The sequence below is a fragment of the Bos taurus genome, chromosome 14 (genome assembly GCF_002263795.3).
Source record: "Bos taurus isolate L1 Dominette 01449 registration number 42190680 breed Hereford chromosome 14, ARS-UCD2.0, whole genome shotgun sequence".
NCBI classification, from domain to species: Eukaryota; Metazoa; Chordata; class Mammalia; order Artiodactyla; family Bovidae; genus Bos; species Bos taurus.
In genome coordinates, this window is record NC_037341.1 from 29,302,233 (window position 1) to 29,323,664 (window position 21,432).

At 38.1% G+C, this 21,432-nt stretch overlaps 1 protein-coding gene across 1 annotated transcript in view; it reads right to left on the reverse strand.

Annotated features, from left to right (window-relative positions):
* The window catches only part of CYP7B1 (cytochrome P450 family 7 subfamily B member 1), a 175,125-nt gene that overhangs the window by 17,236 nt on the left and 136,457 nt on the right, over positions 1–21,432 (reverse strand). The window contains exons 2-4 of the mRNA XM_002692695.4: positions 16,073–16,209; positions 7,942–8,529; positions 7,271–7,477 (exon numbers count right to left, since the gene is read on the reverse strand). Coding sequence (XP_002692741.1) covers positions 7,271–7,477; positions 7,942–8,529; positions 16,073–16,209 — 932 coding nt within the window. The remainder of the gene's footprint in view (positions 1–7,270; positions 7,478–7,941; positions 8,530–16,072; positions 16,210–21,432) is intronic.

Consider the following 21,432-nt stretch of genomic DNA (forward strand, 5'->3'; position numbering starts at 1 on the left):
ATCACAATAATGGAGCCCAAAGTGTGGCTTAGCGGTTGGATCGCAAATGACAAATCTGTTTTACCTTCCAGTACCAGTTATGTGCTTGAGATGAGGCTGGCTCTGGGTCTGAGCGGTCATGCGATCATCATCAGAGGACACAAGTCATGAACATTATTATCCTCAGAGGAGAGGGGGCGCTTCCATGGCTCTGCGTCACAAGGTACAGACACAAAAGCCATAGCCTCGCTGCGGGCCCCAGGAAGAACACGGGCAGGGCTATACGTTGAGAAGAATGACAACTGCACAATAATAAAAAAAAAAAAATTGCAGCCTCGACTTGTAGTTGTCATAGTTGAGCAGACACCAGCCAGTGCCACTGACAGACCAGCTGGGCCTTGGGAGGCCGTCCATGCCGCACCAGGAGGTAGAGTAAATTATCCTACATGCCAGAGCAACATCTGTTTCTGTGCTAGTGCCGAACAAACAAGGCAATTGAAAACATACCAAGGGATAACCAAGCAACAGATGAACATGACCCTCATTTTTTCCCCCTTCTCACACTCGAGGTGCTAAACTTCATTGTGCAAGCACTCCACGAAAGAGGGGCCAGGTTGGTTTGAGAAGGTGTTGTCAGAGAGAGTTTACATATTGCCAAAATGGAAAGAAAAGCCTGATAGTATTGTTATTCTTAGAATCTTCCTTCCCCCTTCTATCTGCATTTCTTTTATACCAAAGCTAGCACTCAGTTCTCAATTCGCTCTAGAATTAAAAAAAAAAAAAAAAAAAACTTTCCATACACTTATAAATATTCAGTCTTTAAACCTAATTTGCTATACTTAGTTCACATGCCTTCAAGCATTTGTCTTCCAATTTCCACTGAATAAATGCGTACTAATGAGAACTAGAGCAAGCTGCTGAGGCAAAGCTGGGTGACTTGGGTCTGGCCTGCCACCAGCTTGTGATAGGCGGGCAAATTGAGTTAAAATGAAAAGTCTTGTCAGCTGAAATTCAACATGGTAGCCAAACAGCAAGCTGTCAATCATTCCAGCCAAAACAAGGGACTGCAGGTAATAAAAGGTCATCGTGATCATTAGTGCACTTGGCTTTCATAGGCAAGTTAATTTTAATTAAATGTGATCTCTATCTGTAAATGTTTTATAAAACTTATTGTGCATAATGGGTTGTTAATTTATACTTACATTTAGCAGGTAATGGGACCCTCTACTTACTAAACGCACTGTAGAGAAATGGCTATCAAGAATGCAAATATTTGGAGGATCATTTATACCAGCCACTGCAAGGTGCCAACACTTGCAATTGTGAATACAATAAGGCTGCTGATGTTTTATGAAGAACTGAATTTTACTGACCAGTATCCCCAGGAAATTAGACTGCAGAATTCCCACAATGAACTTGCAATTCTGAGCCTGCCCTGTCTCCTTCACTTGACTAGGAGAGATTTGTTTCTATTTGTAGGATATAAAAATATTCTGATTAAGTATCTTTTCTAAGCAAAAAGCTGAGGAGTATGTTGAGCTAAGAAGCGACACAATGTGACTGGGAAAGAAAATGGTAAAGAAAAAGAAATGCAGGTAGAAAAAGATATATATACTTTCTCTTCTGCCCTCAGGTCTCAATTCTGGCTGTAATAATTGACAGATGATTCTCATTTGCAGATTTAAAGCGCTGAAGCCGCTTATGACAATCAATAATGCATGTTACAATGCAAACACAAACAAGCACATCCAAGTTTCTGCCTCACACTTAGGCCGTGTCTGGATGTGTGGAATGAATGTACTGTGACATGGCCAGGCTGTTAATTTGGGTCATCTTAATGATTGGTGCAGACTGTCACACCATCTGATTAGCCATGGTGATCGGTGGATAGCAATGATGGCTGGAGTGAAATAACAGCCAGCCTCTGCTGAAATGGGCTGGGATGGTCTTTAAAAAGAAGGTAGACAGGAAAGGGGATGGAGGGCTCTGCAGATAGTGCTCTAGAAGACTGAGAAACGGAGTGAGGCTACAGATGTGTGTGCCAGTTTTTATGTAACTGCCTTCAAGACAGGTGAGAAGCTATTGAATAAATAAGACATTATCATCATCAGATAATCTGAAGCCAAATAACTACTTTTTGGCTCAAGAATTGTGTATTTTAAGTATAGTTAAAAATAAATCTGAATCAGTACGCATGCCTACTTTCACTCTGCACTGCAGACATAGCTTTTGGTTCACTGCTAAAACAGAAATGTAAATTCAACATTCATAGAGTCAATAAATAGACTACTGAGGTCCTTCTCTGCTCAGGACACTGGGCTACTGCTGTTGGTGGAAAAGAGAACAGAGATTATGGATGTTCCGCAGGGTCCTACTGAAGATACTGTTAAATTTCTGATTGGATAACTCCAATGATGGCATTCCGAAAGTCCATTTAGTTAGCAAGTTATTTTCCGTATTGGCTGAAATTTTCCTCCCTTTAGAATACACAAAGGCAAAAAAATTTGAATCTCTCTTCTATATAACAGCCCTTTAAAAATATTTGAAGACAATGATCATGTCATTTTTGAATTGTATGTCAGAGATGATAACGGCCTTTAGTCTTTAACTCAATTAGTCAACGTGCCTCTTACAATGTGGCAGAGCTGGGTGTGCTATTTCAGCTGGGAAAGTAGACAGGAACTACTTTGCCCTAGATACCACACTTCTATTAATATTTTGTTGGATGCATACGAACAATAGGTTTTTGAAGTAATAACACCATGGACTTGTGTTAAGCTTTCTGATGTCCCAGAAGTATCGGCTCTGATGGCACGCTTACAATCACCTGAGGTGGTTTTAAAAAAAATAAATACTCCATCTCAGGCCAATGGCGTCAGAACCACTGCATTAGGAAAACCTTTACATTCATGGTTTTGAACCTTGGTTGCACATTTGAGTCCCTCAGCCTGTACCTCAGACCACTGAAATCAGAACCTTTGAGGGTGGGACCAGGTGTGAGTACTTTTTTAAGCTCCGCAGATGATTCCAAAAGCAGAAGCATATGGGATCTTAGTTCCCCAACCAGGGATCAAACCCATACCCCCTGTCTTCAAAGCACAGAGTGTTAACCACTAGACCACCAGGAAAGTTCCTGAGAACTATGACTCTGAACCTAAACTCTCCTCTGCTGGGCCACTCATCTCTTTCCTTATCCTATTCTTACGCAGTTGATGTTTGGACCTATGTACAATAATTTGCATTCTCTTTATATTTCCCTTTCAATCCTTGCAACACCTGTTTCCAGCATTCATTATATTATCTAGTCCTCTTCGCTTTGTGCCGAGTCAAAAACTTGATAAATATCTAAACCTGTATTTTTCACTTTTTTGACCACTGTCTCCTTATGTTACTTATAAAAAATTCCATCAATTATTTCTAGTGTACACCTTGTGGGAGATGCCTCTCTCCCCTCCTCCAGTTGGAGATTTCTAACATGAAGTGGAATTTGTACCTCCTGTATAGCCCCACTGGAAGAGAGGATTTTGTTAAACTTTACTATTGCTGTTTAAATTATAGACACTCTTAATTTTTAAAATACACAATTTTTAAAAATAATGAATGAGCTTTTTCAAAATAACACCCACAGTTATGACAAACATAATACATCACACTAAGATGTTAATAGTGAGGCAGACTGTGCGTGTGTGAGGTATATGGGTATTGTCTTTGTTAACTATTCCACAAATCTAAAACTATTCTAAAATAAAAATTTTATTTTTATTAGGAAAAAAACACAAAATTACAATGTGAACCTCTTAACCCCAACCTTACCCTCAAACCCAACTGCATTTGAGAATTCATGATATATATCCTTGTGAAATATAATGGTCAAGGTCTTGGTATATTTCTAGAGTATTTTTCCCTGAGTTGACAATGTTCATGGATTGGCATTGAAATTAGGTAGACCTGACATCAATTTCAGGCTCTGCCACTATCTAGTTGTATGATTTAGATCGGTTAACGAATCTTTCTGCACCTTGTTACCCAACAATTAATAAAGATAATATACTTGAGGATAAGATAAATTTACTTGAGTTTACTTACATGTATATAAGTAAGTTAATACTTGATGATGATGAAGTAAGCTAATAAGTCTGCTACATAATAAAATAATAATTATTAATATTGTCATTCATACTGTCTCATCCTGAAATTAAGAATATAGTTAACTCTATCACCTTCTAGCTCACATTTTCTGGTCTCTTCTATGTGCACATCACAGCTGGCTTTGATGAATCAAGATACAAAGAACTCCTCTCCCCTCTTTGTTTGGACAAATTTCAAAAAAACAACAACTCCTTTTGGGACTTCCCTGGTAGTCCAGTGGTCAAGAATCTGTCTTTCAATGTAGAGCACATGGGTCTGATCCCTGGTTGGGGAACTCAGATCTCACAGGCAAATAAGCCATGCACCACAACCACTGCACATGAGTGCCACAAGGAACGAGCTCGAAGGACACAACCAAGACCCTGTGCAGCAAGTAACTAAATAAATTCAAATATTTTTAAAAAACTCCCTTCCCTTTGCATGTTCTACTAATATAAAAATTTTCCTTCCTGGTTTAAAAATAAATTAGCATTCCTTTTATCCTTGTGATCCTTTTTCTTACAATAATAAAAATTCAAGATATCTATCTTTAAAGAAATTATACTTAGAATACATAAAACTCTTTTCTTAAGGAGGTAAGATGCATGTACACTCAGTCCATGAAGTGCACTGTAAATATTTAATTCTGTAAGTCTTGCCTTTCAGCTTAGAGTTCACACCCTTCTGATAGAGATACCCATGATACAGTTATGACTAGATGCAGAGGTCATCTGTTCTGGGACTGTTCATATTAAAGAAATTGCTTCAATCTGCATTAAACAGTCATCTGGAAAAAGAAAAAAAAATGGACCGGATTTTCTAGAAGATTCAATTCTGGTAATGAGCAACACTGGCCTCTGCTGGTACCTGAGGCTGTGATGAACAAAGTCTACCTTCTAGATTGCTGAAGGTGCTGTCTGTACTCAGGTGGATCTCCAGGCATTTGGGGTTGGTGGTGGTCCATTCATTGATGATAAGTGAATGATGAGGTCTCTACTCTAGTGATAGACTTTAATGGCCCCAGTTATGGCTCTGGAACTTGCCGTTTCTTCTGCTCGAATAAATTTACACTTGCCTGCTCTAATGTTGTTGTTCAGTTGCTAAGTCATTTCCAACTCTTTGGGACCCTATAAACTATAGACTACCATGCTCCTCTGTCCATGCTGTTTTCCAGGCAAGAATAATGGAGGGGGTTGCCATTTTCTCCTCCAGGGGATCTTCCCGACCCAGGTATCAAACCCACAATTCCTGCATTGGAAGGCAGATTCTTTACTACTGAGTCACCTGGAAAGCACTGTCAGCTCTAATAGCACAATTTTAAAATAATCTTTTCTTTGAATAGTGAGAAGTTGAGAGTAAAAAGAGAGCTGATTAATTTAACTAAATTGTACTGGATACAAACACATATTCCTTAAAGTTTATTTGCTTTATTTCCCGGTATATATCATCTGCTTCATAAAATGCAATATAAATTACTTGAATTTATGGGAAATGCAACCTTGATCTTCATACAAACCATAAATCTTCTACCCAGAAAATACTGTAGATCCATGTGAAAACAACTACCCAGAACTTGATGCAAATTTTGTGCATTTGAAGAAAGGGTGTTAGCCGCTCAGTCAGGTCTGATTCTTTGTGACCCCATGGACTATAGCTGCCAGGCTCCTCTGTCCATGGGATTCTCCAGGCAAGAATACCGGAGTGGGTAGCCATTCCCTTCTCCAGGTGGCGTTCCCCACCCAGGGATCAAACCCAGGTCTCCTGCATTGCAGGCAAATTCTTAACCATCTAAGCTACGAGGGAAGCCTCACTTGTGCATTTGGTCCCCAGTAATTCTGAAAAAGAAAAATATAATAATGTTCATATTTTAATAATGCTGGGGTTATTTTCCTTCTCCAAGCAAATATAAAATTACTTTGATAATGTATGCTAAAAACAGCATGACTGAATAAGCTAGCCAACTGTCACTACAAGGCAAGCTTCCTGCTAGTGCCTCTGATGGGTCTTATCCTAACCAGGGGGAACAATCTCTCAAACACTTGGACCAGTCTTTTTAATGTCAACTGGTGGTCAACACTGATCAAGACCTGTAGGGCCTCTATTCTCAGAAGTTCCCATCAAAGAACCTGGAACATATTTTAAAAATATGAAAAAAATGTAGATTATTGTGGGCTAAAATACTTGTTACATTGTCAAAGGAGTGAAACAACAAACATCTTTGTCCAAAGGGACCTGGAATAGAGTGTAAAGAAAGCTACAGGATGAAAGGTCAATACAGAAAAAAACCAAACAAAACAAAACAGAATAATTCGCTGATGAGGAATTTAACTTTGGGAATTAAAATTTACTCACATGATGACAGTCATCTTATCAAAACCAGGAAAGGAGAACCCACTGTCATCAAATGCTCATTGTTACTGGCACACAGACCTACATAGATGTTTAAAAGCAACTTAGTCACTTCTGACTTCAAACATATCTGAAAGGGTGACCACACATATCTCGTGAATCTTTTATAAAACAGTGACTCTTTTCTAAAACATGGATATTTCACATGAAGTAATCTGTAGTTGTAGCCTGCTCTTTTCCCTCCTTCACTGCCTCCTTTTCTTCCTTCATTTTTTTTTCTTCCCCAAGTATGTTTAAATCGCAAATTTCCAGGGAAAATCACTCTTACAAGTTTTGGAGAATCATACACCGTAAGCTGTATATGACATCCTAATCTCTGCCTAAAAAAGACACCATTTTGGGGGAGAATAAGTATGTTTTACACATAAGCTGTCTGTTTGAAATACTTTCTTTTTCAATCCCAAATACCTTTCTTGTTAAGATACTACTGCAGTGTTTGGAAAGCATTAGCACACCAACAGATGCTCAGAATCAAATGACTTAATAGGCATAAACTTTTTTTTTTTCCAAATAATTGCAAAGCTTTGGTTTAGCCTTTTGCATACCTTACATAGTTAATTACCTAGGCCTTAATGTTTACATGCAATGAGAGCATCTACAGCTATAAACTACATAATTTATAATTGATGTAAATGGGTGTTATTATGTCAATTAGGCAGCTGTGTCCTCCACCTCTTGGTAAACAGCTTTGAGTGATAAACTGAGTTTGCAGAGAGGTACCTTCTTTTCTTCATAACAGATAAAAATAAATTACCAAGGTAGACCAGGCTGTCCAATTGTTCTCTGGTGAGGTAGATGGAAAATCCGGGCCCTTTCTTTTGACCTGTTGACTGCAGTAAATGGTCAATTTCGTCACGCAGCACGGCCATAGCTTTCGGGTTCCGTAGAAGGTAATACATTGCCCAGAACATGGTTGGAACAGTGTTTGTCACAGAGGCCCAGAGCAAGCCTAAATGATGTGCTGGGAGAAAATAAGTGAAAAGGAAGATTAATAGCGTTTATTACACTGATTAGATTTGCAGTGTGCTAATTAAAAGATGTTAGGACACAGACCCAGCCAAGGATCAGTGCATGCTAATGAGGACCAATAGGCTTCTGAAGTCTAATTTTCTGCTTAATGAGAATAGTTTAAAATGTAATGTGTGTGTGGTGGGGGAGGGGAGGAGGGAGAAGAGATAAGGGGAGTAAATGCAGCTTAGTTATACTCTTTCTCATTATCACCATTAAGTATCTTGCATTACCATCTTAGCAAAAAAAAAAAAAAAAATCAATTATCACAAAGGGTTGTTTCAGAGTAAAACATTTTATCATTAGCCAATTAGAAAGAGCATAAAAATTCTCAAGGTCGCCATTTTGTCTTTTTATTTCAAAGGTCTATTGTAAATTATTTTATTTTAGACAAGTTATCATTCAGAAGTTTCTTACCTCCTATTTCAGTGTCCTTGGGCGTATAGTACTTCTCCAGGATATCATTCCTTCTTTGAACAACTTCAGACATTCCTTGTAACTTAGCTAAGCTTTCTATTGTCAAGTCTTTTATGAGTTTAGTTCGAACAGACTTGATGTTTCCTAGAAGCTCAATGGGTATGCCTGATGCTAAACGTGTGAATTTTTCATCAAATTTTAAAAAATCATCTTTTAACTCAGTAATAAATGTTTTCTTATCATCAGCAAGAATATTTCCATATATGGTTGTAAATGTCATTTCGAATATTACTGAGTTGCAGAATGGCAACAAATATTCCGTGCTCCAGCTTGTGGTTTTTAAAAGTTGGGGTTCAAAAACTTGTTTCAGATTCTGCATTGTGCTTTCCATCAGTATGTCCAAATGCTTCCCTTGTAAAAATTGATAGGTACTATGAATCTCGTCGATGAGGTCAGAATCTGTTAACATCTTTTTGATAGAAAATACTCTCTTTAAGAATTTATTAGTAAATATTTGAAAGCTTAATTTTTGATTTTTTGCCACTGATGTGTAGTGGAAAGGATCCAGGATAAATGTTATGTACTTTCCTAAAAGAAATAAATGAGAATATGAATTCATGTGGCCATACAACAAAAGAAAAAAGATATTTGAAATTTGAGAATATCCTACTGAAAGAAAGACCTTAATCAACTCATATCTCAAAAGATGCAAAGTACAATAAAAATCTATTTGATTCAAAATTCCACTACATGTTTCCTTTAAAAATGGAAGATGGTGGGAAAACCCTAGAAGTTTGAAGTTAAATATTCTGAAATTCTTAATAACTTTCAAAAATATAGCTTATTCCTCAGATTTTTATTTTAATGAACTACCAAGATATTTAAGTTATCTTTTAAATAGTCTCAACAGTCATTACTTAAACATTTCTCATATTTTTCCTCAATAATAGAATCAGAAAACAAACAATTCAAATTGGTAAAGTATATTATCTTAGCTTTGATTGAATACAATTATTTTAACTCAAATGAAGATTTGGAGTGAAGCAAGTACTCACAAATGAACATCTAATTCAACACTAACAAGTCACAAATACCAATATTTTCATTTTTATAGATGAGAGTATAGTAGAGGTCAGGGAGATTCACTAACAAGGCTGAAGTATCATACTGATTTGTGGTCAAAAGAAGATTCCAAAACTAGAACCCATCCATTCAAGCTTTCATGAATATACTTGACATTTATTGACATCCAGGTACTTGGTTGAATCTCTTTCCTCTTAAGATAAAGATGTAAAGGAACCACTGCATCATTATGGACAGTAAGAGAGCAGAGGTGGGAACACAATGTAAGAGCAGCAGGAAGTGGAACCCGCTTCTGTCTGCCTGGAGTGATCAACAGGCATTCTTTGAGGAGGTGACATTTGGCATTTTCCATACATTGGTCCAAAGTTAAGGTGCTGGTTAAAAATACAGATTCCTGCTTGAGTCTGACTCAGATGGCTCCGAGATGGGACCTACAAGTCTTTCAGGTGGTTCTTATAAGAAGGCACACTAAGGAACTTGGCCCTTTGATGCAAAAGAGCTGACTCATTCGAAAAGACCCTGATGCTGGGAAAGACTGAGGGCAGGAGGAAAAGAGGGTGACAGAGGATAACATGGTTGGATGGCATCATCAACTCAATGGCTCTAAGTCTGAGCAAACTCCAGGAGATAGAAGGACAGGGAAGCCTGGCGTGCTGCAGTCCATGGGGTCGCAAAGCGCTGGACATGACTAAGTGACTAAACTGCAACATCACCAGCACCACTAAGGCACAGACTCACACTGCAGTCTAGCTCTCAAAACTGGCAGGGACCGTGCAGATTCCTGGTTGCACCCTCCCCACCCCCACCACCCCGGGCATTTACCAGTGAAAGAAAGGCAGGAGAAGCTAAAGGCCAGGATTGTGTTGCCATTTTTTAGTGGCAGAGCCTAGACAAGAAAACAGTCCACACACGGTGCTTTTCCTGGTACTGTTCTGTTTCCTTCTCACTCAAAGGTTGCTTCAAGACTCCTGCTAATGAGAAGTCATATGCATTCAATACTCAATATTAACTTTAATAAGCCTTCCTTTCCAAGAACACACATGAAATTTAGTTGATCCCACAAACTGTAATGCTTATGTTACTGTCTTCTAGAAAATGATAAATGATTAGACATGAAAGTTTGTCAGAACATCTATGCTCAGCTCTTCACGTCATCATTTCTGTGTTTTTATGTGTATGTGTGAGAACCTTTCTTAGATAAACAACTCACTTATTATTTCTGGTAACTCAAACAGCATCACAGAAATTAAATTCAATTTGGGACAAGTTTTATGACAAAGTTTTGAATAATTTTAACCTAATCCTAGAAATAGGATAATTTTTTTTTGCTTTTCAGTCTTAAGGCATAATTTAAGGTTTTAGTGTACATAAATATACATGTGCTACAACTTTTTCCCTAAAAATAAATGACTTAAATTGTATTCACTCTATTTCCCCTTGATTTAGTTAATAAGGTGGGCCAATTCAGGAATGAGGGTAAAACTTGAGTGACTACTCATTCTGATCAGATCCCAAAGTTATATCTACAACATAAACTGGATTCCCAACCCCCCAGGAGAGCAAAACTGACTCAACTGGATTTGGGCATATTTTATGACACCTGCTTTACCATAGCAGCTTAATTAAATAAAATCACCAGCATCTGCCTGACAAATAATTGAAAAAAAGAGTCAATTCTCTTATGTTGCAAAAGATATAATTTTAGGCAAGGCTGTGTATTTTCACAGGTGGTGATTCATACTTTTCTCTTTTCACTAAATGAAAGGATTTTGCTACATATCTTTACAGAGTTATTTTAAATTTGTCACTAAAATTCAGAGAATGCATAAAAGGCTTAGTTTGTAAAACATAATTTTAGAGAATAGTTGGAATTTTTTGTTACCAATTGTCTGTATTCATCAAAATCTAAGCGGAAAGACAAAACTGTATTCAGTCATGGCAGTAGAAGCCACTAGTCACTGACTTATTGAAGTACAAGCTTCATGTACTTTAGAGATTTTTATCTATAATTCATCATGAATACACATGTATTCCCTCTCTCTCCCTTTCTTTCTCTCACCTTCAAGGTGAGGAAATGGGAAGAATTATGAGGTTAGTATCAAATAAAAACAGTAAAAGCTAAATGTGGAAAACTGTGTATGATTAGCAACCAAGTATTCATTGATTTTTAATAACTGCTTATTTTTTAATAGGCAGTGTCACATAGGTTGTTTTTTAAAAAATTACTGATCAGTTTAATGCAATTTATTTGTAGATAAAATTCTCACTCTTTCCAAGGCTCTTTACACTCCAGGATCTGTATTTTTTTTCTCAGTTCTTATTTTGATTTTCTTCAATATCAAGGCATTATGCTTTACTGACTCTCTTATCCAAATAAGATGTGGACTGCTGAGTAAGACATTTTGATTTTCTGGATTTTACTTTTCAAGTGGGTTTGGAAGTACTAATAACACTGGAGATGCTAGCTGGCTTTCCAACTTTTAATCTTCAGTATAAACAATTTAAGCTAAGTTTTCCAAAATTAATATTAATTTAAACCATCTGTCCACCATCTGCTAATGTTAGATGCAAAACCAGAGTTTCTTTGTAATCTTTAATCAGACAGTTAGGAAAACACATATACATTCATAAAATGAATTTAAATTTCTTAACAAAGGAAATTTGAAAAGTTATTCTGAAGGCCATGCATTCTTGGAGCAAAATTAACTTTTGTTCCAGTGTGCTTTTATGTAAGTGAATGCCGAGTGTCAACAGGCAACTCGTCTACTTCACAAAGATCACAAGATAGAAACAGTATCTTTTGCCATGTTTTCAAAAGAGAAAGGAAAGCTATCAGCAGTTGATGTGAAATATTGATTTAAAGAATTTCAAAGAATAAATGTCAAAATGAGGCTCACTTCTGCAAAATAATGTATATGTGTGTATGTGTATATATATATATATATATATATAAAATCATCCTTTTGAGCAGTAAATTTGAAATGGGGTCACATTTTTTAATATATTCTTTACCAAACATTTCATTGTCCTCCTTTTTTTAGGAACTGGCTCAACACAAACATATTAATTCCATCATTCCTGAATAACCTGCACATGATCTATTACTAACCTAAGAGCCATTTCACTTCCTGCAAAATTACTTCTTTTAGGAAGGTGAAGCAATGTAATGATAAGTATGTCACTAAATGTTAAAAAAAAAAAATAAGTCATTCACTCTGATGTCTTGAAGTTTGACATCTGGATCATTATAACTTGAATTTTGATGTTTTCATCTTAGATATTTGGTGCTGTACAGGAAGACCTCCAAGGGAATTCAGAACAACCATTTGACTATTCAGAATAGAAATGTATAGTCAATAAATAGGAGATAAACTAGAATTTTATAGAAATTTTCCATAGCTATCACCTTTTAATCTCCACATATACCTGGCTCTCCATTTAAAATCTCCAGCTAAAAATATTCATTGGAAGAGTGGACTATGAGCCAACTTTTTATTTGGTAAGGATGACCACATTATCCTCCCGCTCTTATTAGGGAGATTTCGCTAGCTGTTGACAATGATGTACAGTGGTGCTTCGCTGCGGTGACATCTAGGGAAAACGATTCCGCTGCACCACCACACAAAACCAATTAGAGAACTATTTTCTGCGACAGGTCACGAATTTGCGTGGTTTCCCATGAAAAGATGTACCTTTTAATTTCTTTATTAAGATGACATTCGTGTCCCTTGAGACTTTTGGGGATGACAATCATTCGCTCATCACGAGAGAACATATACTCAGTGAAATCACATCATGGGACAAAGGTGGGAGACACTGTTTCCCGTTTCACATTTTCCAAACGAGCTACTTTGCCAACTGATCATTAGAGGCACGTACATGAAAAGGATTTCTTGACAGGAATTTATTCAAACTCTAGGAAGAAGCCAAAGGAAGTAGTAGTATGTATTCAACTCTGGTTGTCTGTGGTGGAGTTTAAAAACATAACCATGGTCAATAGATATTAGAAATTCAGCAAGTGTCTCGGTATTTAAGATGAAGATATCAAGTGTCAGCAGAAATTTGTTATTTTCTGAAAAGTGAATAAAATTATTCCAATCTGCCTTAAAGTTTCTGCTTAATCATCTGAGGTTATTTTTGTAGAATGTATTAGAAAGGAAAACTGAAAATGTCAATAATTTGTTGTATCTACTCATTAGACTATAAGGTTTACTTTTTAAAGTTAAAAGTGACTTTTTAAAATTTAATTTTTGTTTTATATTGGAGTATAGTTAATTTACAATGTTGTGTTAGCTTCAGGTGTGCATTTAAGAGATTCAGTTATACATATATCCATTCTTTTTCAGACTGAGTTCCCTGTGCTATACAAAAGGTCCCTGTGGATTATCTATTTTATATATAGTAGTGTGTATATGTAAATCCCAAACTCCTAATTTATCCTTCCCCAAGAATTATTTTTTTAAGTGAAGAATATAGTTTTGTATTATGAAGCCAAGTCGTGTCCAGCTCTTTGCAATCTCATGGACTGTAGCCTGGCAGACTCCTCTGTCCATGGAATTTTCCAGGCAAGAATACTGGAGTGAATTGTATTCCCTTCTCCAGGGGATCTTCCAGACCCAGGGATTGAACATGGGTCTCCTGCATTGCAGGCTGATTCTTTACTGTCTGAGCCACCAGGGGAGCCCTATATAGAGAGGTATGTATATGTTAATCCCAAACTCCTAATTTATCCCTCCCCAAGAATTACTTTTTCTAAGTGAAGAAATACAAAATGTAATATGAAACGAATAGTTCACTTAGGCTAGAAGCCCCAACTATGGCCTTTATTTGTGTTATAGTATTTCATCAGCTCTAAGGTATTAAGAATTTCCTCATCAAATATTTATTGTGAATCAATCAGTGCTGAGCTGTGAACTAAATGTGGGCAAGAGAGGAGTTAGATAATAATGAAGGGAAATAGATAATGTGAATTAACAATACAGTCACAATTTATTAAATGCTTTGACAGAAGAGATACTAAGAGTGATTTGAGAAGAGGCATCAGACATAACATGGGGAGGTGGTAAGGATCACTGTAAAACACCAGTGCATTTGACAGGTATGTGGGGATCTAAGTGAGATCATACCTGTCATCTTCAATTTTCTTGGGAAAGAAACTGAAAGTTATCAGATCCCAGTGACAGGGAGCTGGAACACAGCCTCCTATCTGCACACTCAACCAGAAGTATGAGGGCAGAGGAGTGTAGACCATCTAATGTGTAGAGATCAGCCTCCCAGACATACACGGGACAGACAAAAGCAAGCAAAGGAATGGCTAGCCCAGGAGATAAGCTGATGGTGGAAGACTGTGAGCAAACACGCTACCATAAATTTCTTCACTCTTTCTACATGTGCTCCTTTGCAACTCTGCCACTCTACCCAGGAAGAAGTGGAGGTCTCTTTTCTTAGCCTTGAATCTGGGTTGCTCTGAGACGTGCTCACACTAACAGAATGTGGTGGAAGCAAGGTTCTATGACATCTGAGCCCAGGCCTCAAGAAGCCTTGCTGCTTTCCTCTAATCCTCTTGAAATATCAGCTGCCACATAAGGACATCATCTTGAGGATGAAACCTCATGAGGACAAGGAGGTCCTAATTGGCATGTGATGAGGTCATCTTGGGACATTTAGCCCCAATCAGTCAAATGGCTCAAGCCACACAAGTGGGCCTGGGCAAGACCAGTTGTTGTTTCAAGGCATTACATTTGGGGGAGGTTTGTTATGCAGCCAGAGATAGTTAACACAGCTGGAGAGCGTGGGCCTTAAAGGAAGATGATCTGAGAACATTCCAGCTTCTCCTATAGCACCATGATGTTGGACTATGTAGTGATCCTTCTGTGTACATTTTTTCTTGTTTTGTAAACATCTTGAAGTTAGAATCATAAAAAATATTTTTAAGTTAAAAATATTTTCTGGGCTTCCCTGGTGGTCCAGTGGTTAAAACTCCCTGCTTCCAATTCAAGAGGCATGGGATCAATCTCTGGCCAGGGAAGTTCTGCATGCCACATGGCATGCTGCCCCCCTGCCTCCAAAATGTGGGCTTCCCTGGTGGCTCAGTGGTAAAGAATCTGCCTGTCAATGCAGGAGTCGCAGGTTTGATTCCTGATCTAGGAAGACCCCACATGCTGCAGGACAACTAAGTCTGTGCACCACAACCACTGAGCCTGTGCTCTCGAGCCCAGGAGCCACCACTACTGAAGCCCACATGCCCTAGAGCCTGTGATCCTCAACAAGAGAAGCCACCGCAATGAGACGCCCATGCACTGCAACTAGAGAATACTCCCCACTCACCACAACTAGAGAAAAGCCCAGCACAGCCAAATAAATAAATAATTTTAAAAGGTGCATCCTGATCTGTGGGTGCTTGGGGCTCAGGGGAAAGGGACGAGAAGTGGATAGGGGAAATGCAGGGGATTTTTAGGCCAGTAAAACTACTCTTGTGACACCATAATGACGGATACATGACATGATGCATTTTGGAACAGGACCCACAAAGGAACAGGACAAACCCAAGGAACTGGACAACACAAGGAATGGACTGCAGAGCATACCACAGACTTGATGATGTATCCACATTGGTGCATTAGTTACCACAAGTGTGCCACACTAGCATAAGGTGTTCATAACAGGGGGAGTTATGACCAGGGAGAAGAGGGCATATATGGGAATTGTCTGTATTGTCTGATCAATTTTCTCTAAACCTAACACTGCTTCACAAAGCCAAGTCCGTCAATGCATTCTGGCTTTTAAAAAAACAATGCTTAAAGGCAAGCTAAACCAAACCCAATAACATATGACAACAGGAGAGTGGTATTCCCCAGGCACTCTCAAGAGAATTCTATAATTTGTTTTTTAATGTTAGGATTACTACACTCAAAAACAGTTTTCTTTTGCATTGCTCTACAAGTAAAGTAATATACAAATAATCTAATTTTGCCTAGAGAAAAATATAACGACATTAAAGAATAGGTGAGAAGTTTTAAGTAAGGAACTTAAAAGAAATGTCATTTACCTCCAAGGAGAAGAGTGAAAATGTCACCATACTGCTTTTGAAGAGAAGTCATGAAACCCAGAGGATCTTTTTGTAATTTCAGGGCCTGTCCAAAGTAAGGAAGCCAGCCTTTTATCAATGGAGGCTCACCAGGTCTCCTATAGGAAAAAAAAGAAAATAAAAGAAAAAATTAAATCATTCTTATTTTAACACCCGTGGGTCATTTGTCCAGTCTAGAAGTAGACTGGAAGAACTTCACAGTTTTTTTTTTTTTTTTCCAATTCTTTTATTCGGTGAATGCTAAGTCACTTCAGTCATGTCCCATGCTTTGCGACCCTATGGACTGTAGCCTTCCAGGCTCCTCTGTCCATGGGATTCTCCAGGTAAGACCACTGGAGTGGCTTGCCGTTTCTTCCTCCTGGGGATCTTCCCAATCCATGGATAGAACCTGTCTCTTATGTCTCCTGCACTGGCAGGCGGGTTCTTTACCACTAGTGCCACTTGGGAAGCCCTTTATTCAGTGACTCTTATATAATCTTAGACATGTATTTATTGAGCCCCTTCATGTGTGTGGCTCTGGAGCACACAGTTCAACTTACAGTTTTTGGTGAGCAACACTTGTGAGAAATTGTGTCTTGTGAGACTCAATTGGCTGAAATGACAGACACATTCAGTAAACATTTTGTGTGTGAGTGCTCCTGCTGTGCTTCTGGGGGTTAAATGTCAGGCAGTTTAGTTGCCAAAGCAAAGCTCTTTGTTATCAGATGTCAATTAGACTGGAATTAAATAATTAGAAGAGGGGCAATTATTAATCTTGAAAAATCTTTTGTGTTGTTGAAAACAATAAAAACCTCAATATTATCCTATGAAAGGTTTTTTGTCATATTCTTTATAGGAATATTTATTAAGTTTTACAAGATTTTTTAAATATATGAAGTATGTTCAATGAATCATTGAAATATTATGAATTAAAAACCAAGTTTCTTCTTTTCTGACCCATAATCCTAGCAAAACTGGACTTCAAAATTTCTTCTCAATCATTTATTTGGTGAACTCAATCTGATTTAAAGTTAAAAAAAAAAGATCCAAAGCCATTTTATCCTACAAGGGATTAAAACAAATATTCAAGAGCACTCTGATGATTCCCCATCCCATCTGTGAAGTGACTTATACTACACGCAATACAACCCATTTTGATTAATCACAAGATATTACAAGCTCAGATCTAATCAAAGACCAAGATTATGATCATACTCAGCATGGAATTTTATGTAGCTAGATTAACCCTATCAGAAGCTTTTATTTTCCCACAACCCAATATGGTAGAATTAAACTTGAAAATTTTATCTTTATAATAATTTACAAAATACAAGCTGTTGTTTAAATACATATACTTAGAATAGGAAGACAGGGAACACAACATAGAAACGTGTGTCTTGGGGGCTTCCCTGGGGGTCCAGTGGTTAAGAATCTGCCTTGCAGTGCAGGGGACGCCATTGAGGAACTAAGATTCCACATGCCACGAAGCAGCTAAGCTCGCCTGCCGCAACTACTGAGCATGGGGCTCTGGAGCTCATGCACCACAGTGAAAGATCCCACAGGACACAGCGGAGATCCCACGTGCCACAACTAAGACCCTGTGCAGCCAAATAAATAAGTAAATAAACAGATAAATAAAAAATTAAAAAAGCCATCACCCCCTCCCAAAAAAGGAATGTGTATCTTACTCTTCACCTCACTCCCTGTTATCTTCTTGAATGCAACTCAGCAATGGACACTTGCTTTTTTGAGAAATATAAAAGCGTACCAAGAAAACAATGTAACAGTTAATTTTAGGTCCAAAGATTAATCAATAAGAAGACATTGCACATATGATTGGAAAGTAGGCCCCCAAGTTAGAAACTACCAAAGCTATTCATCAACGACTCTTTTGAAATTTGCAAGTGATTTAGTTCACAAAACTTCCTGTCAAAATATTAACTCTCTTCCTCGGTCTGCTTTTACTCTATTATGTTTAATGTTGCTTGAATGCTGCACTGTGACAAAGATTTTGAAAGGCTTTTTGTCATATCATAATTGAATGCAACTGATTTCATCCTTTGTGCTTTGTCATCTGGTCAAAAGTCGTACATTTTCACAGGGTTTCCGAGAGGGGAAAGGATGGAGCTTGGAAATCCAGAGGAATGAAGTGAAAATTCAAAGGTAGGGAAACACATTAGGAAGCCATTTTATCGCTATGAAGATGAGAGGGTCATCATTTCTTACAGCTGTGCTCATTTGGGTAGAAATAAGCCTCAAGCTATTAAATATGTGTGTGTTAGTCATTCAGTCGTGTCCGACTCTTTGCAACCCCATGGACTGTAGCTCGCCAGGCTTCTTTGTCCATGGATTCTCCAGGCAAGAACACCGGAGTGGATTGCCATTCCCTTCTCCAGAGGAACTTTCCAACCCAAGGATCGAACCCTGGTCTCTTGCATTGCAGGCAGGTTCTTAACCGTTTGAGCTACAGGAAAGTCCTAACTATTAAATACCATGTCACAGCTATGCATATTTTCAGGAAAAAAAAATATAGTGCTAGTTCAACTTATGACCCATTGAAGACAGTTAACAGAAATCTGTCTTCATCACTATATTTGTAAAAATTATTTAGGGAGGAAAGATATCATCATCATGATCCAGAAAGGCCTGTTGACACCTAGCACAGTGCAAACACTGCTATCTGTCTCTTTCATGCTCTGTGACTTTGAAAATGAAGTACCAGCTGCTCACTTCTGAGTGAAGGGACAGGATGCTTAATGCTTATTGGGGACGCTCCAGTTCCAAAGCTTAAGAGGAACAAGTCCTGAAGCAATGGTGGGTCACCAACCTCTCCCCTCAAATCTACAGTCCATATCCCTCTTTTTCCCCCACTCAAATAATAAACACTCACATACCTTCTTTACTATTTTAGAGACTACAAGATCATATCCTGTAAATTATACAACTTAAAGCTTACAAAGAATCTCAATGATTAATCCCAAGTTCAAGGTCTTCCCTACAACTTGTACAACACATCTTAAAGTTCAGGCTTATCTGGAAGCAAACAGTGGAAAAGAATCTAAATACATAAAATAACTATAGAACACAAAAGACATTAAAGACATTTCCCTTTGGTGAAAAATCAGTGTATAAAATTTAAAAGAGTGGACCAACAGAGAATACTTGGTTTCTAATGATACATGCAGTTCGTCTTTATGCTACACCTTCCATGAAATAAACAGGTAAACAATTTGACATCCCACACATTGTATCCCTGGACATTTAGCGCCAGCACTTTCCAAAGCAGTCTACATGTGTCAAAGTATTTTCTTCTCCATTTTTCCCATGATCATTCTAGGCTAGGAATCTCAGTTATTGAAACAACCTTCTAAGCAAGTAGGGAGCAAGCCTGATACATGCACAACAATCTAGGGAAAAAATAAAATTACATGTTGATGAAGTTTTTCTAGACAATACATTTGTATCAGGTCACCTAATATCTGGAACAGTACCTTAGTAATTTTTTAATTTTTCCTAACTAATACTTTCTTTGTGTAGGTGGTTAAATTTCAGAAGCTACACAACTAAAGGGCATTGTAGTATCTGACAATAATACTGACCTTTTGAACAAACTGTGCTGTTGAGCAAGGCACTTTTGAAGTTGCTCTGTTTCATGCTTCCCTGACTTATTTTGGAAACTACTTATTTGCAAAATGTTATCTGCCTCTTTGTGTCTCTTAGAACTGTATTCTTGAAACATCCTCTATCCACCATTCTTTTTTGGCTCCAATGGGGGCACCAAGATACCTAAAAATGTTCCTGCGGCTCTGAAAAGCAGAGAATCAACATGCCCTGTGGGACGTTGTGGAGAGGGAGCATCATCGCAGGGTTGTGGATGAAAGGTCCCGAGAGAGAGCGTGTGGAAAATGTGCTGGAGCAACCTCAGGGAGCACCCAGGTGGGGCCAAGCAAGCCCAGAACCACATGCCTCGCTTTCTCCAGAAACTCAGTGAGTTAAAATCAGCTGGGGAACTTCAGTAAGGGATGCAAAGGTGGAGGACTACTCCCAAAACCCTAGCCAGGAGGCACCTCCGGGAAGCCATAGATGAACCTCATGAACATCTGCACAACGCGATTCACCAGATCAACAGAAAGGAAGGGGAAGAGAGAATCCCAAATCTCATTTATTCCTGGTACAAAAGAGACCAAGTTTTAAAGGAGAAGTGACTGAGCCACTTTTCATTGGAAATATTCAGTGTTTTCTGCTATGAGCAGAAACAGGGGCTCAGAAGTCTGAGTTCAGGTATAAAGAATTAAAATTACATTTCTGCACATCTGACTCATCCTAGGAGACTGCAAATCCCATATGCTAGCTATGTGTAGCTAGATGCTCAGTTTTTTCACCTGAAAATGAGAATAAAGATATTCAGTTTAGAGATTTACCCATCAGGCTGAGGTGAAGTATTAGAAAGTAGCTGGTACACAGAGTATGGTTAGTTTTCCCTTGGGAGCAATACAGATGTCCTTAAATGGGTGAATGGATAGGCAAACTTCTATATAAGCCCATATATACTGGAATGGTATTTAGCCATATAAGGAAATAGGTATCCTGTCCTAACAAGACTTGGAGGAACCTTAACTACATATCGCTAAGTGAAAGGAGACAACCTGAGACGGCTGCATACTGTACAACCACATGACCCGGACAAGGTAAAATGATGGCGATTCACTAGATTAGTAGCTGCTAGCTGTTAACAGGGAAGGAGAACAGAATGAATAGGTGGAACACAGGAGTTTCAGGGCAGTGAAACTGTTTTGTATGTCACTGTAATGGTAGATACACGTCATTATACATTGGTCAAAACCCACATAATATGCAACACAAAAAATGAACCCCAATGTAAACTTCAGGACTTTAATTAATAGTAGTGAACCAATGTTGACTCAGTTGTAACAAAGGTACCACACTGATGCAAGATGTTAATAAAACGAAATGCTAAGGTGTTGGGTGGGTCAGGAGGAGGTTGCGGGAACTCTGCAATTTCCTCTCACTTTTCTGTGAACTTCAAACTGCCCTATAAGATAAAGCATATATATAATGCATTTTGAGCGTGAAATATATTATTAATTTCCATTTTTAAAAGAAGCTAAAGAGTTTTTTTTTAAAGATAGGCAATTTGAGGTTTTAGGATTGGTCATGCAAATTGATACAATTTGCCACATTCTCTCTTTTTTTTGAGGGGGCAGGATGTGGACCATTTAATAAAGTCTTTATCAAATTTGTTATAACATTGCTTCTGTTTTATGTTTTGGTTTTCTGGCCAAGACAGGTGGAAACATAGTTCCTGGACCAGAGTTTGAACC